Here is a 16099-nt window from a genome sequence, read left to right as displayed (position 1 = left end):
CTGAAAAGTGAATTTAAAGTCTAAATTATCATTTCGATTTAATATGATATGATTATATTTTGATATTCTGATAATCTCAATTTAAACCGAATTCTTCGTCAACGATCCACCCCACCATGATACCGATATAACGCGATTGGTCATGTTGTTTTCTCAATGTGCCAGGCACGATTGTGTTGGTGTTTCCATTTTCTTTATGTATGTTTGTGGAGATGTCATTAACTCTTTTCGTCAAGGGTGCTCGGAATTTATATAATCTCTACTGTACGACGGCGTACCTTTGGGGCATGTTTCCTGAGGTCAATGAATTCTGCCTTGGGCACGATTGAATACTAAATGATGCATGTTTCATAGAGATGAACTGATTCTCTGGTACGATTGCAGACTTCGGTGGAGGCGTGCCTTGGGCATGATTGAAAACTAAATGATGCATGTTTCGTAGAGACGATCTGATTCTGACTCTGGTACGATTGCAGACTCTGGTGGAGGCGTGCTTTCCTGAGGTCAATGGACTTTGCCTTGGGCATGATTGCAGATCCTTGCTGCTGATATTATTATAGAGGTTGATTAATTCTGTCTCTAACACGACTACAGACCACTAAGGCGTGTTTTTATCAGAGGTTAGCTTAATGTGCACAGGCAGGTTGCAGATCTCTGAGACGTTTTCCTAGAGCCTGATGCATGTTTTTGAAAATACTCATTGATTCTGTCTCGGGCATGGTTACAAATCCTTCTGCCATGTCTTCCTAGACATATGATTTTTGCCTCAGACATAATTTTCGTATTTCTCCACTTCTTTGTCGTTGTCGCAGAATACATACAACCGCCTGCATTTCAAGCAGACTTGTGCTTGGAAGAGTTCTTTTTAAATGTCTTCTTTAAAGTTGTTGCAGTAAATGACTGAGTGCCCGCACTTTTCAGACACGACTGACGAGCAAATTGAAGTAAAGAAATATGTAAAGAATCATATTTCTCTTTGCTTTTCTCTATACTCCTCTGCGGTCACGTTGAGATCAAATATAGCATCTGTGTACTTTTTTATCAGCAATAAATTCAAAGTGCTCTTCACTTATGCCTACATCTTTTCTAATTCACTTATCTATTACTCGTGTCTTTCTCACACCACTTGAAAACGTCAACTTACTTTATAAGATATGTATCTAGTATTGGCCTGAAGATGTTTTTTATGTACCCATTGGTTGGATTAAACGTGTTGATTTTATCAATAATACCATTGTTTCGTCAATATTTCATGGAAAACCGACGCCATCATTTTTAGCACGTTGTTTATGGGATAAACTTCCGGTAAACGAGTAGTTAATTACAATGGGATGTGAGTACTTGCACTGAACCGATACCAAGTAGTGGTTCCTCTTATTATTTTTGATATAAATAATTTCTTAAAATCTATGTAAACCATTTTCCGTTCTTAAAGTTGCGAAATAATTCTACGTCACCTGAGCAAAATAGTTAGTATATTTGACCTGATAGTTTGCCAACTTATGGACGATTACTATATCCGATTACAAATAATAACAATATGTCAGCCGGTCACTAAATGCCGGGTTCTCTACCAAAGTTAGCAACCAATGACGTCACGCGTCACACATTGAAATCTGCCTCCTTCTCTCTTTGTACACAATAGATATGATACAAGATTGAACATTATATTTTCATTATTGAATTTTAAAATATTTTGTAGCTATGGTTTCCTTTTTAAATTTAGGTTTATATACAAGTGTCAATGTGCCGCTATGTGGTCTAGTGGTATGACACTCGCTTTCGCATCGAAATGTCCTTTGTTCGAGCCCCGCTTGGGGCATAGTTGATTCCTTGGAAAAGACTCTTTAATTCTCACATTCTCTCGCCGTACTCAGGTGTAACATGAGTACCTGGCCGTTAACAGCGTTGTATCTGTCCGAAAAATTATAATATCGCCTTACAGGCGTCATGTCTTCTTGACAAGTGGCGGTTCTAGCCTATTTACAGTGGTTGGGCAAAGAGGATTCGGTCATATATATATATATATATATATATATATATATATATATATATATATATATATATATATATATATGATATATATTTTTTATTTTTTATTTTTTTGTTTTTTTTTTTAATAAAAATTTTTTTTGATTTTTTTTTTCGCCTTTAAACAAAAAATATTTCAACCACCAATAATCACATTCACAATGAAATGACAATACCAGTAGATTTTAATTCTTCCAAACGTAATCAAAAATGAATCACGAAAGAGAATACAACTAAAAAATAAAGCGACGAGACATAATGCGACAACACCTTGACAATACAAGTCCATTTCCTTCACTCGAAAAATTAAAGAGATGCTTTAATCCCTCAACGGCGATATTAATATTGCTTTTACATATTTCTGGTTTTCAGTAGTACGTAGTAACCTTAAAGTTTTCATGGAGAAGCAACAACAGCGATATGACTCGAGTTTCATTCAGAGCTCAAATTGCATAATTTTTACTGCTGTCTTGGTGGTCAGAATGATTGTGCCGGTGGTGGTAGTGGTTGGAATAGTGGTAGCGGTGGTGGTGGTGGTGGAGGAGGAGGAGGAAGACGAGGCGGTGAGGGGTAATTATGGTAGTGGTTTTGGTGGTGCTGTTGGTTAGAATGATAGTTGTGGAGACGATGACGGAAATTGTATGGTGATGTTGATATTGTTTTTATTGCTATTGTTGTACTTGTTGTTAATATTGTTGTTGTTGTTGTTAATGATGATGATGATGATGATGATGATGATGATGATGATGATGATGATGATGATGATGATTATGATGACAACGACGATGTCGTCGACAATGATGGTTACCATACGATATTACAAAATTTATTCAATCTTAGGCTTTCGCCAATTAATCATACAATTTGATGACCACATACATGAAAGTGGAAAATAATGGCAAATGGGACCAAACAATAAACTGATACCATTAATAACCACCAAAAAAAAATACAACAATAGTAATACCACCAATACGTACAATAATAATAACAATGATAATAATAATAATAATAATAATAAATAATAATAATAATAATAATAATAATAATAATAATAATAATAATAATAATAATAATAACAATAATAATAATAATAATAATAATAATAATAATAATAATAATAATAATAATAATAATAATAATAATAATAATAATAATATTACCATCATCATTACTACTACCACCACCGCTACCACTATACCACCATCACCATCATTATTACGTTTCCAATTATTTTTTCTCGTTTTTTAAAATTTGATATCTATCAAAACAGACGAAAATTCCGGTGATTTTTTTAAAGGGTAGTTAAAATATCTACGATTTTATTAGCCCTGAAAACTACGATTTTTATTTTCCTATCTAAAGTAGGCAAGTCTGCTATGACAAGTATCAGTATCAGTTCCATAGTCAAAATAAGACAAACAAAAATAACGTTTATTTAATATTAGGCTTTCGCCAATACTTCATACAATATAATTAAGACAAAATAATGTTACCAATCTCTCCTCATGTATTCGTTTGACTATCGTCACAATAATTACCGTGTTATCTTTGCTCCTTACCCAACCAATCCCTTGCTTCCCGCCTCTTCATCGCGAACCATCTTATGTATGTATTAGCTTCAGGACGGGCAAGTACGGAATCTGCCCACCCTCCCTTTAAAGGTATTTATTTCCTCTATAACTTAGAATTCAACTATCTCCTTACTCAGAAGAGTATTTCTTGTATACTAATTCAATTGTTGAGAAAACCAAAATGGTGGTTGTATTTTATTTATTTATTTAGTCGTGACTTTTGAATAGAAGTGTTTTGTTTTATTAGAGGGAATACAATAGAAAATTACATTGTTTTGCAAAAATATTTAGTCTGGCAATAAAAATACAGCGGTAATTACTTTAAGAATAATAATAAAAAAAAAAGAATTAACAAATTAATTTGTTAAAAAACAAAACAAAAAACAACAACAAAAAACAACAACAACAACAACAAACAAATAAGAAAACAATTTAAATAAATGAGTTTTGAGAAACACTAAAGAAAACGAGGGAAAAAAAAAAGAAATAATTTAAATGGATAAACAAATATATTAAAACAACACAAACTAATACTAAATTGATATAATATTAGTAAATTAATAAATTTAATTCAATACTGGAACCTTCCCAGCACAAGTAAGGCAATAAATAAGAAAAAGTTCGTTTGCCAAAATCTCTATTTAGTGTACACTGGTTAATAAGGTGGGCTCATTTGAATTAGCCCGACCTAGTACTAGAGAGGCCAGACAGCAAAATCACCGTCAGGCGACGTGACGATGAGATGACGATGTGGGCGGAGTGGAGTGGGGTGGTTGGGGGGGGGGGGGGTGATAAAAAGAACAGGAGCGTATCCTGGTTTATGTATTACGGGATGCATGGTGATTCGCAATCTATCAAAAATACACACAAATTGATTTCAGTACAAAGTATCAATTTTAAGTAGTAACTTTTGAAATTATCTAATTTAGATTTGATTATTTCGGACCTGGTAATATGGCATATAACTTGAAAAAACAGGCTGGTATTTGCCCACCCTGCCCATTATTACCAGCCGTCCCTGCACTTCTTGTCCTAGATGTTAAATATTGCTGTTGGTCAGGGACCCCTTGTAAAGCGCTTTGAGCACGTTTGAGCGAGTGTCATACCACAAGACCACATAGCTGCACAATAAAATGTTGTATTAATTATTACGATGAGACCGATATTATCTAATTTGGTGTTAACTTTAAAATGATCTTAGTTGATGTTGAAAGGGGAAAAAATAAAAATCTGTTTCAAGCACTATCTACGTATCTTGATATGTTGACGCTCAATATTTTTATAATCAATTCATCCTGATAAATGTATGAAAAAAATACAAAGAAGCCATTTTTCATCACTCACTCTCAATCTCTCTCTCTCTCTCTCTCTCTCTCTCTCTCTCTCTCTTTCTTTCTTTCTTTATTTCTTTCTCTCTTTCTCTCTCTCTATCTATCTATCTATCTATCTATCTATCTATCTATCTATCTATCTATCTCTCTATATATCTATCTATTTATCTATCTCTCTATCTCTCTCTTTCTTTCTGTCTTTCTTTCTCTCTCTCTCTCTCTTTCTCTCTCTCTCTCTCTCTCTCTCTCTCTGTGTCTCTCTCTCTCTCTCTTATAAGTATCAGTGCTGATAGCACCTCCTCAGCCGACGATAAATCCCGCAAATGTCCCGACATCCAGATATTATGTGAGTGTCCTTTACACACACACACACACACATATATATATATATATATATATATATATATATATATATGTATATATATACAGTCTACATCGATGTTTCAGGCCTCATCAGCCATCGTCAGGACTGTGTGTTACATGAGTTTGGTTTGTTGACTGTTCTTGTTTGTTGAAGTGGTTCCGGTTTATAGTTGATTAATAAGAACTTCCGGCGATGTGGACACGTATTGTACATCTCATTTTTTGTGTTGAGTGTGGCTTCATGAGGGTGTTTGATTTTTGTATTTTCCTTGGAAAAGATTATATATATACTTTTAAGTCAAATTTTCAGTTAAAAAAACACCAAAAGGTCACCTGATTTAACACCTTTTGGAGACGTTGGGTCACATTTTTTATCACACGGATGTTCTATGTAAAGGATAGTAAGTAAGCCGGCAGAAATTGGGACAAGCGAGGCATTTTAAAACCGGGTTTCATAGCTTAGAACGCCCCCCCCCCCCCACACACACACACACGCACACACATACTTTCCTCTCATCCTTTTAGAAGTTGGCGAAGGAAAATGGTATATAAATAAACAGCGTCAAACAAAGAACAAAAACGTATCAACTAATGTTTCAGGCTGACAACCCTTCTTCAGAATAAAAAAAAAAGGATACTGCAATACGATATGTAGTACCCTTTTCTGACGTTTGTCCCAACTCTACGTTTCGGAAAAAGTATTGTTTTTTGTTGGGGTTTTTGTTGTTTTTTTTTTTTGTTTGGGGGAGGGGGGGGGTTCGTTTGTTTTGTTTTGTTTTTGTTTTTGTTTTTTGTCTTTTGTTGTTTTTTTTGTGTTTTTTATTTGTTTTGTTTTATTGTATATGTTATTAGCCGAACGAAATGTTTGATTCCGAAACAATATTTGTTACATTGTTACATTCCCCCAAAACATTAGTTGTTATATTCATATAGTTTGTTAAATGCTTCAGAATTCTAGAAGGGATCGGAAGGACTGGGGTTCGAGTCTCGCTCTGAACGGCGCATAGTTGAGTCCTTGGGAAAGGCTCCATACTTACATTATATCACCGAAGTCAAGTGAAAAAGGATAGGTGGCTAATATAGCAGCGTTTTCTCTGTCGGAAGAAAAAAATTGCAATACGCCTTACAGGCTTCATGTCTCGTTACGTCCTACATGGTAAGTGTTGCTTTTGGCTAAGGACCTCTTGTATATTGCCTTTAGCCACGTTTAGCATATATTCGTTTAGCAGTGCGGCTATGTGTCTTGTGGTATGACACTCGCTTTCGGATCGGAAGATCCTGAGTTCGAGTCTCGCTCGGCGCAAAGTTGAGTCCTTGGAAAAGGTACTTTACTCACATTCTCTCACCGTACTCAGGTGTAAAATGAGTACGTTGTCTCTGTCCGAAAAAGTTATAATATCGCCTAACAGGCGTCATGTTCCGTCCTACATGTCAAGTGTTGCTGTTGGCCAGGGACACCTTTCTAAGCGCTTTGAGCACGTTTAGTGGATATTGCGCTATTTAAAAGCTCAAAGCTCAACAGTGCGCAAAATAAACGATCAAGTTTTTAAGCATTCGCCGTCAAAACATATTAGATCTCCTTATTCTTGTAGCCGGGACGCCTTCATGTGGATATTGTATCTCCACTCCAGAGGGACACACTGGATAACTACAGCAGTTATCTATACTTTGCCCTCCCGACGGATTACGACCTTATCGTGCTTGCATATCTCAAACCTCGGACCTCCAATAAGAGAAAAAAAAAGGGGGGGGGGAGAGATCAGACGAAGAGTAATCCACCGGCCCTCCAGGAATGGGGGTTGAGCGTAGGGTTAACAACCCACCTCATAAAAAGCAAACTGTTACAGAAACAGAAACTAGACATAAATCCACAACCGGCGGCAGCAGAGAAGCGGACCAGAATACTGGCTTCATAACGGTAGGAGGTCAAGGCCGAAATGACGCCCCCGCCCCGACCAGATTAAAGCGGAGAAGACCCAAAAGACATCTGGCGAAGGACCATGGAGAAAGAATTAAAGGAATCAGCCTGTCCTGGAATACAACCACCGCAAAAGCAGCCGATCGCAAAAAAATGGAGATGTCTGGTGGATGCCCTATGTGCCTCAAGGCCCGAAGAGGATTAAGTAAGTATCTATACGTCAAAACATACCAGCTCTCCTCGTTCTTGAACTTGTAGCTGGGACCCAATCAGACGGATATTCTATCTCCACTCCAGGGGGACACACCGGATAGCCACAGCAGTTCTCTATGCTTCGTACCCAATGACAGTCGGGGCTGGGAAGCTCGATCCTGGGGCAGGGTATATCCGTACAATAAAAAGTGTTGTTGGCGCCGCATGCGCAGAGCCCACAGCCAATCGGCACCTTTACGTCTACCTTGGCCCGCGGTCCTTTGCACATGGTCAGCAGCATGCTTACTCCCAGTCCAGTTATCTCGGATGGATTTTTGGGGTGCAAAAGGTTTCTTGGTTCAACGTCCGGTTTGTCTTCTAATTCGGGCATGTCGCAGTCCTCCGACTCACATTCCTTTGGCGTGACTGAAAGATATGATAATTAAGATCGATATATTATGAATGAATTGATGATCAGATAAGAAGCAAATGAATTGATTTGATAGAATTAATGAGTAAATAGATAAATGCAGAAGATGAACATTTATAAGGCGTGTTGGAGCAGCGTGGCTCGGCGGTACGGTCTTTGCTTCGTGCCCAAAAGGTGACGAGTTCGATCACCCGCCGCTGCGCTGTGTGGCCTTGAGCAACTCATCTAGCCCTAGCTAACTTTGCGGCGCTGCACTGTGGCTGACGCCTGGGTTATTCCAGTCTTCCCTTGGAATAGACCCTAAAGACAAATTTCCCCTTGGGGATTAATAAAGGGGATTTTTAAAAAAATTATCAAAGAATATGCATTGTTTAATGTCCAATATATTGTTACTTATATTTTAAGGAAATTTAAGGAACACCTGGTCCATTTTAAATCTCTGTTCCTGATATGATATGATAATAAATGAATATTTGTTTAGCGCATTTCACGGATACTCTTTGATCAATACGCCAATCAATTTCTCATGGTTTATTATTTTCCCAGCAATCCATGTAGTAGAAGCAAATTTCATTTATTAAATTTTAAAAAGTTTTTGGAGGTATTAGCGCTTTAAGAATATCCGTGACCGATCATAACCAGGTACTCATTGACAATTGAGTCGAGTCGGGTAATGCTTGTAATTTACTAAAGTTCTTATTTACACCCATCCGATCACTGTCCACACCCAACAAGGCTTGATTTTGTTGTAAAAGTTTAGACTATGTAAGTTCTCTGAAAGAACTTAATTCTTTTTAGAAGTATTGGATCGATGGTTGGACTGTGTTAATTAGAGACCGTTACACGCCCAATCCACCCCCATATATAATCCATATCGAATCGGTTAAGATTAAGAGAAAAATAGAAATGAAGTGACTGGGTCGGGATCCTGACCTCCCATAGTGGGCAGGGAGGTACTTGCTGTGCCTTCTATCTCCCTGTGTCTGTTTTCCAAATACTTGGTATTGTCCCGAACCTGGCCGGAGTCCTAGACTGGGAGGGAAACAGCCGAATGTTTTGGGAGATTATATTTTTTCCTTGTAAATCGTCTCTGTTATGTACTGTTTTTTTTTTTTTTGACATATGATTTGTAAACATTTGAGTGTATTCCTTTTTGTCTGGGTGGGGATCCTGACCTCCCATAGTGGGCAGGGAGGTACATGTTGTGTCTTCTATCCACCTATACCCGTTTCCCAATTGTTTCCTGTCATTGTCTTGGAATGAGATTACTTAGTTTTGTCCTGATCCTTGTCGGAGCTCCTTGGCTGGTAGGGAAACAGTCGAATGTATAGTTATAGTCTTGGGAGATGATATTTTTTTCCTTGTAAATCATCTCTCTGTTATGCATTGTATTATGTTGAGTTTACATATTATATTATATGATTGGTAAACATTTGAGTGTATTCCTCTTAGTTGGGACCTGTGCTTGTGTCTGGATGAGACTTTTAGGTGATCTCAAACTAAGTACATTGGTGGTATGCTCTTGGAATCTACATCTGATCCCTATTTGTTCCCATTTCCCATATGTCTTACTTTGTCTTGGGTGCTTTAATTGTAATTCTATAACTTTTTACTATCCCATTTTCTTCCTTTTTACTGGCGCTGATATGACCTAAATGTGTTGCAAGCGCCGTAAAACCCTTAAAAACAAACATAAAAACAACAATATTCCTTTTTGTGGGAACATGTGCTGGTATCTGGTTGAGACTTTTAGGTGATCTCAAATTGATAGTACACTGATAGTGTGCTCTTGGAATCTACATCTATTCCCTATTTGAACCGATTTCCCTTTGTCTTACTCTTTGTTTCAAGCCCTTTTAATTGTACATCAAGAATGTTTTACTTTCCAATTTTCTTCCTTTTTACTGGCGCTGATATGACCTAAATGGTACAAGCGCCGTAAAGTCATTAAAACATAAATAAAACAACAGAAATGAAGTGAGGCCAAATCACAGTGGTGGAAACTAAAAGAGGAAAAGCAAAGAGAAACATTTGCTACAACGGTGAAAGGAAGACTAGGAATTGATTCCCCAAAGGAATGGCAAATAACTGCTGATACAATCCGTGAATCCGTGGATAAAGAAGTGCTAGGGATGAGCTCGGGAAGAGGAAAAGTTGGAAAGGAAAACATGGGGGTTGAATGAAGAAATTCAAGAAGCAATAAAGAAAAAAGAGTGAAGTAAGGAAGAAAATAGAGTCAATCAGGGATGCTATGAAAGTAGATGAATATAAACAGGCAAAGAGAGAAGCAAAAAGAACCGTTGCAGAAGCAAAGTCCGAGGCATTCAAAGATATGTATGAGCAATCAGAAAGTAAAATACGACCAGAAAAATATATTCAGAATAGCGAAACAGAGGGACAAGAATAGGAGAGAAATACAACAAATTTAGATGATCAAAGATGAAAATGGAAGGTGGCAGAGTATGGGGCAAAAATGAAGAGAAAACTTACTACGAACAACTCATGAATGAAGAGAATGACAGGGAGAGGAGAAGTGTAGTTATACAATCTAAATAGAAGATAGTAGATGAGATCAGCAAGGACAAGGTGTGGGATGCAGTGCGCAAGATGAAAAGGGGGAAAGCAGTGTTGGACCAGACGAGATTCAAGAAGAAGTCTGGAAATCACTTGGAGATGAAGGGTTAAATTTCCTGGTATGGTTATTCAACGACATTTTACAGAGAGAAAAAATTTCAGTAGAATGGACAAAAAGTACGTTGATCCCCATATACAATAATAAGTGAGATGTTCAAGAATGTGGCAACTATAGATAGTTCGAAGATGACGTCACTCAGGTCTTTGTTATTGTTTTTTGCCATCCGCGTTTACGAGTAATGCTCACTGAACTGTATTAACCCGACTATAAACGTTCATGGATACACACAGTTTTGTGTTTTGGTCCGTTATACTTTCGGATGGCAATGTTATGAGCTTCTTAGCCAATCGCATACTATCTATAGTTAACGGGCCCCGCGTTGAAGATATGGGAAAGAGTAATCGATAAGAGGATTAGAAAAGATGTAGAGATAAGTGAAGAACAGTTCAGATTTGCTGCTGGTAAAAGTACAACGGATGCTATTATTTGCTCGAAAAGTGACCGCAGAGAAGTACTGAGAAAAGCAAAAGGAATTATATTGTGTGTTCATTGACATGGAGAAAGCATATGATAGGGTACCAAGAGAAGAAATTTGGTACTGTCTAGAGCAAAGGGGGTAACAGAGAAAAATATGAAAGTTATCCAAGATAGCGGGGTTAATAATCTTGCTCAAGGAAAAAAAACGAAAGTGCCTGAAGCGGGGCTCAAACCCAGGTCATCCGGGTCACAGTGCAATGCCTTAACCACTCGGCCACTTCTCCCCCCATATATATATATATATATATATATATATATATATATATATATATATATAATGTTGATGAATGATGACAACATAATATAAGGACTCTTTACGTTGTTATATAACCTACCTAAATTAATATGCGTGTATATATGAGTTGAATATTCATTAATTCACTCAGGTTTTAGTAATGATATAGCAATTTGTAACATTTGTTACACGCGCGTTCATGTGGGGACAGGTGGAAGGACCCCACTGATGAAGCGACGCTACCGCAAGGCAGGTTCTCGACCGAAGTCGATTTGCCATCACCCAGTGTCTCCTCTTGCTGACGCAGAAGTCTGGCAACTTCTCTCCTTTAAAAACGAAAGTACTTGAATTGGAGCACGAACTCGGGACGTCCTGGAACACTGTGTAACACATGCCTTAACCACTAGGCCACTTCGGCCCTCCTCCTTCGTTCATGACTCAGATTTACTCCCTTTATCTTTATCTCCATGTTATTGACTCATGTAATACATGCCTTAACCATTAGGCCACTTCGGCCCTCCTCCTTTGTTCATGACTCAGATTTACTCCCTTTATCTTTATCTCCATGTTATTGACTCATGTAATACATGCCTTAACCACTTGGCCACGTCGCCTCTCCTTCGTTCATGACTCAGATTTACTCCCTTTATCTTTATCTCCATGTTATTGACTCATGTAATACATGCCTTAACCACTTGGCCACGTCGCCCTTCCTTCGTTCATGACTCAGATTTACTTCCTTTATCTTTATCTTCATTTTATTGACTCATTTAGGCACCTCTATTTATTAACTTCTCTCCGTCCCAGTTTCGGGGAGTCTTATGTCCCCATTCGTCCAAACCGACTTCTATCTCGTATGAACAACCCTGTACAAAGTCAGGATATCCTGGAACAAAGGTAGCCAGGACTTATTTCAGCTCTTAACAGGGGCACCGCACCGTCCATTATGCGCTTGAGAGGGGTTTTGTTTCCCCACTTCCCCCACTTCGGAGGACTGGATTTAGGTGGTGTTGCCAGCATTCCTGACACTGTATGCGTAGACTTACGAAATTAAACATATGTGTCAATGCATGGCAAAAAGAGACGGAAGGTGAAAATTTTGGATTTGCATTTTTTTTCATTTTATGAAAGAATAAGCTCCTCAGTGTATTTTAATCTCTATTTGAAGTAAATCAATGTTCCATGAAGTTATGGTCATATTATGTGTGGGAAAGGTATCCAGCAACTTTTCTCAAATTTCATACTTTTTCATCTTGACTAGCTGTAAAAAATATTTAGAAAAGAAATTAAGCTTTGATATTTCCCGAAGGTGTACAAAAAGGGTTGATTTAATCATTTATGATAAGAACTCACTTTTGTTTGATAAAAATTGACCTTGTAACTAGACTTGGTAATATCTCAGTTCAAACCTTTTAACCATCCGACTGATTATGTCATTCACTGTAACATAATATACCTTCTCAACGTCCTTGCTTCTACCCCACACTGGAGCGTAAAACTCTGCGGTATAATATCATAGGGCCAGACGGAAGTCCTCGCGAGTGCCGTATCGGCACACCAAGTTGTTCCCGCCAGCTTCCTCTGTAGACTATTGCGTTCCTCTATATCTTCCGAGCAACACTTTCGAGATGGATTCGATTGATAAGACTTCACGCGTGAAGTCCCAGGTTTGAGGGGTTTTTTTAGCAGGATGAGTGTAATTCTAATCCTTCAATTTTTGAAGGACGACTTTTCTGACCAAACTTTTAAATAGTACGTTGTTTTTTTTCAGAGTAACGTCGTTTGTTTTGTGTTGCTCCCTTATTTATGAGTCACGTTTTTACCTACTTTATCTTTCTACTCTCCATTTTATTGACTCATTTGGGCACCTCTAGTTTTGGTTCAGAATATCCATTGTTCTTTATAAAACAGATAAGCTTAATCAGGAAACATACGAAGAGTACGAGGGAAAAACCACAGATGTCCATTTTAGAAATGTTTGTGACTGCGCTGCCCTCCTTGAGTGATATCAGGGCATTAATTATAAACTTTCCCTTTATAAATAGAAACTACAACCATAACTCTTTAATGGTTGTATTTTTTTTTTGTTCGATGTCCTGACCTCCCATAGTGGGCAGGGCGGTACATACTGTGTCATCTATCCCCTTATATCTGTTTTCCAACATGCTTTCTGTCTTTGTCTTGGAATGAGATTACTTGGTTTTGTCCTGGTCCTGGCCAGATGCCCTGGTTGAGAGGGAAACAGTCGAATGTATAGTTAGTTTTGGGAGATGATATTTTTTTCATTGTAAATCATCTCTCTGTTATGCACTGTATTATGCTTTATTTATTTTATATATGATTTGTAAACATTTGAGTGTGTTCCTCTTAGCGGGGACCTGTGCTTGTGTCTGGATGAGACTTTTAGGTGATCTCAAACTAAGTACTTTGATAGAGCGCTTTTGGAATCTACACCTGTTTCTTATTTGAACCAATTCCCCTTTGTCTTCCCTTTTCTTGGATGCTTTATTGTAATTCTAGAACTTTTTACTATCCCAATTCTTCCTTTTTACTGGCGCTGATATGACCTTAATGTGTTGCAAGCGCCGTAAAACCATTAAAAACAAAAAAAACTATTGCTGTGGGGAATTTAGACGCCTAACATCACTCAAGGGGGCAGTCACAAAAATGTTAGAAACTGGACATCTGTGGGTTTTCCCCTGTACTCTTCTAAATACTTATGACAATAAAGTATTCAGTTTTGAGCATCTCACATCAACCTTCCCTACCCAATACTGTTTTGAGGCAGTAAGTAGGTCACAACTGTAACCAGCCGTCTCAATAGGTGTTATGTCAGGATGAATCGGGATTGGGTAAAGTGAATTTATGTTTTGTTTTTTGTTTTTAAGGGTTTTACGGCGCTTGCAACACATTAAGGTCATATCAGCGCCAGTAAAAAGGAAGAAATGGGATAGTTAAAAGTTTTAGATTTACAATTAAAGCATCCAAGAAAAGGTAAGACAAAGGGGAATTGGTTCAAATAAGAAACAGGTGTAGATTCCAAGAGCACACTATCAAAGTACATAGTTTGAGATCACTAAAAGTCTCCTCCAGACACCGGCACAGGTCCCCACTGAGAGGAACACACTCAAACAGGGAGATGATTTACAAGGAAAAAAATATCATCTCCCAAAATTCTAACTATATATTTGACTGCTTTCCTCCCAGCCAGGATATCTGGCCAGGGCCAGGACAAAACCAAGTGATCTCATTCCAAGACAAAGACAAAAAGCATGTTGGAAAACAGATGTAGGGGAATAGAAGTAGAAGACACAATATGTATATATAATTTATGGGTATAAATTCAATAGGATTCATTAGTCTCATGATGTCACGTCCGCCCAGGAACCAGCAGCTTGGTTCTAAACAAAGAAAATCGGTACTTTTTGTTCTTCATACTGGCTAGAACTATTTCACATGTCATGTGATCAGAATGTATAAAAGTTTTTTAAAAATGATCACATTTATAATGTTTTTCTCCTCTGGATAAACTTTTATGCTCGTCGGAGAAGTATTTCATAAGGGCGTCCGCCATTGTTCCGATAGTTTAGAACCAGTTACTAAGTTACTATGCGTCATTACGAGGGAAGTGACGTCACGACTGTTGAACCCTATTTCTTTCACATAGTTTTTGTACATCCCGACATAACCCCCTTTTGAGACGTAAGGTCACAAATTAAATATTGATGCTGTGCGTTAAGGTAAAATCCTCACAACATCTGCCTGTCGGATAAAATCAAACCAACCCACAAAGCTATGTGTAACCTTGATTGAACATTTATAGGGTGATTGATAATAATAATAATAATAATAATAATAATAAGAAGAAGAAGAAGAAGAAGAAGAAGAAGAAGAAGAAGAAGAGAATATTAATATAATAATAATAATAATAATAATAATAATAATAATAATAATAATAACAATAATAATAATAATAATAATAATAATAATAACAATTTAGTTAAAACCAATCATTAAAATAAATGTCTAAAAGCAATAACAAAGAACTGAATGATGTCCCACTGTCTTTTAAAATTATAATTGAGCTTTATATAGCGCAATATCCACTAAAATGTGCTCAAAGCGCTTTACAAGGGGTCCCTGGTCAACAGCAACATTCAACATGTAGAACGGGACATGCCGCCTGTTGGGCGATATTACAATTTTTCGTACAAAGACAACGCTGTTAACGGCCAGGTACTCATTTTACACCTGAATACGGTGTGAGAAAGTGAGTAAAGAGCCTTTTTCCAAGGACTCAACTATGCGCCGATCGCGAGACTCGAACCCAGGACCTTCCGATCCGAAAGAGAGTGTCATACCACTAGACCACATAGCCCCACTGTCTTTCCTTCTATGGAATGGAAATTGATAATTAGTTAATCTTACCTGGTTTAGCCGAAACTGCTGCGCAAAGACAGAGAAGTAACGCGATGGAAATGTTGAATACGTTCATGTTTGGTGGTCGAATCTCAGACTCACTCACTCACTCTTGGAAGTTGTTTTTTTGTTGGAAAGTAAATTAAATAACGGCCGCAACGGAATATCCTTTCGCTTTATATATAAAACTTGATGATGTCGTGTCAATGACGTCACCGTGTCATCACGGGTTGGCGGGAGTTGTCTCCCCTTGATATAGATTTTTTTTTAAATATATATATATATAAAAATTCTGTGAGATAACCGGAGACCGGTACCCGTGTTATGTCTTATCATTGCCTGTTTGTTGTTGCGTTTGGTTACACGGCACAGGTGATTAGATAGGCCCAGGTCATTTCAGAACTCGAGATTTAATCATTGTTTGTTCTCATTGA

The 16099-nt window shown here is 37.6% G+C and overlaps 2 protein-coding genes across 2 annotated transcripts in view; one reads left to right on the top strand and one right to left on the bottom strand.

Annotated features, from left to right (window-relative positions):
- Positions 1-15831, bottom strand: part of LOC144955852 (uncharacterized) — a 27708-nt gene extending 11877 nt beyond the window's left edge. Inside the window, exons 1-2 of the mRNA XM_078886061.1 lie at positions 15675-15831; positions 7449-7835 (exon numbers count right to left, since the gene is read on the bottom strand). Coding sequence (XP_078742187.1) covers positions 7449-7835; positions 15675-15741 — 454 coding nt within the window. The 5' untranslated portion in view covers positions 15742-15831. The remainder of the gene's footprint in view (positions 1-7448; positions 7836-15674) is intronic.
- Positions 1-16099, top strand: part of LOC144955853 (annexin A4-like) — a 124445-nt gene that overhangs the window by 67358 nt on the left and 40988 nt on the right. The window lies entirely within an intron of this gene.

The sequence above is a fragment of the Berghia stephanieae genome, chromosome 10, assembly GCF_034508935.2.
Source record: "Berghia stephanieae isolate SIO BIC M18660-M18661 chromosome 10, UCSD_Bste_1.3, whole genome shotgun sequence".
Taxonomy (NCBI): Eukaryota; Metazoa; Mollusca; class Gastropoda; order Nudibranchia; family Aeolidiidae; genus Berghia; species Berghia stephanieae.
The sequence above is the reverse complement of the archived record's forward strand: the minus strand, read 5'-3'. Positions and strand labels throughout refer to the sequence as shown.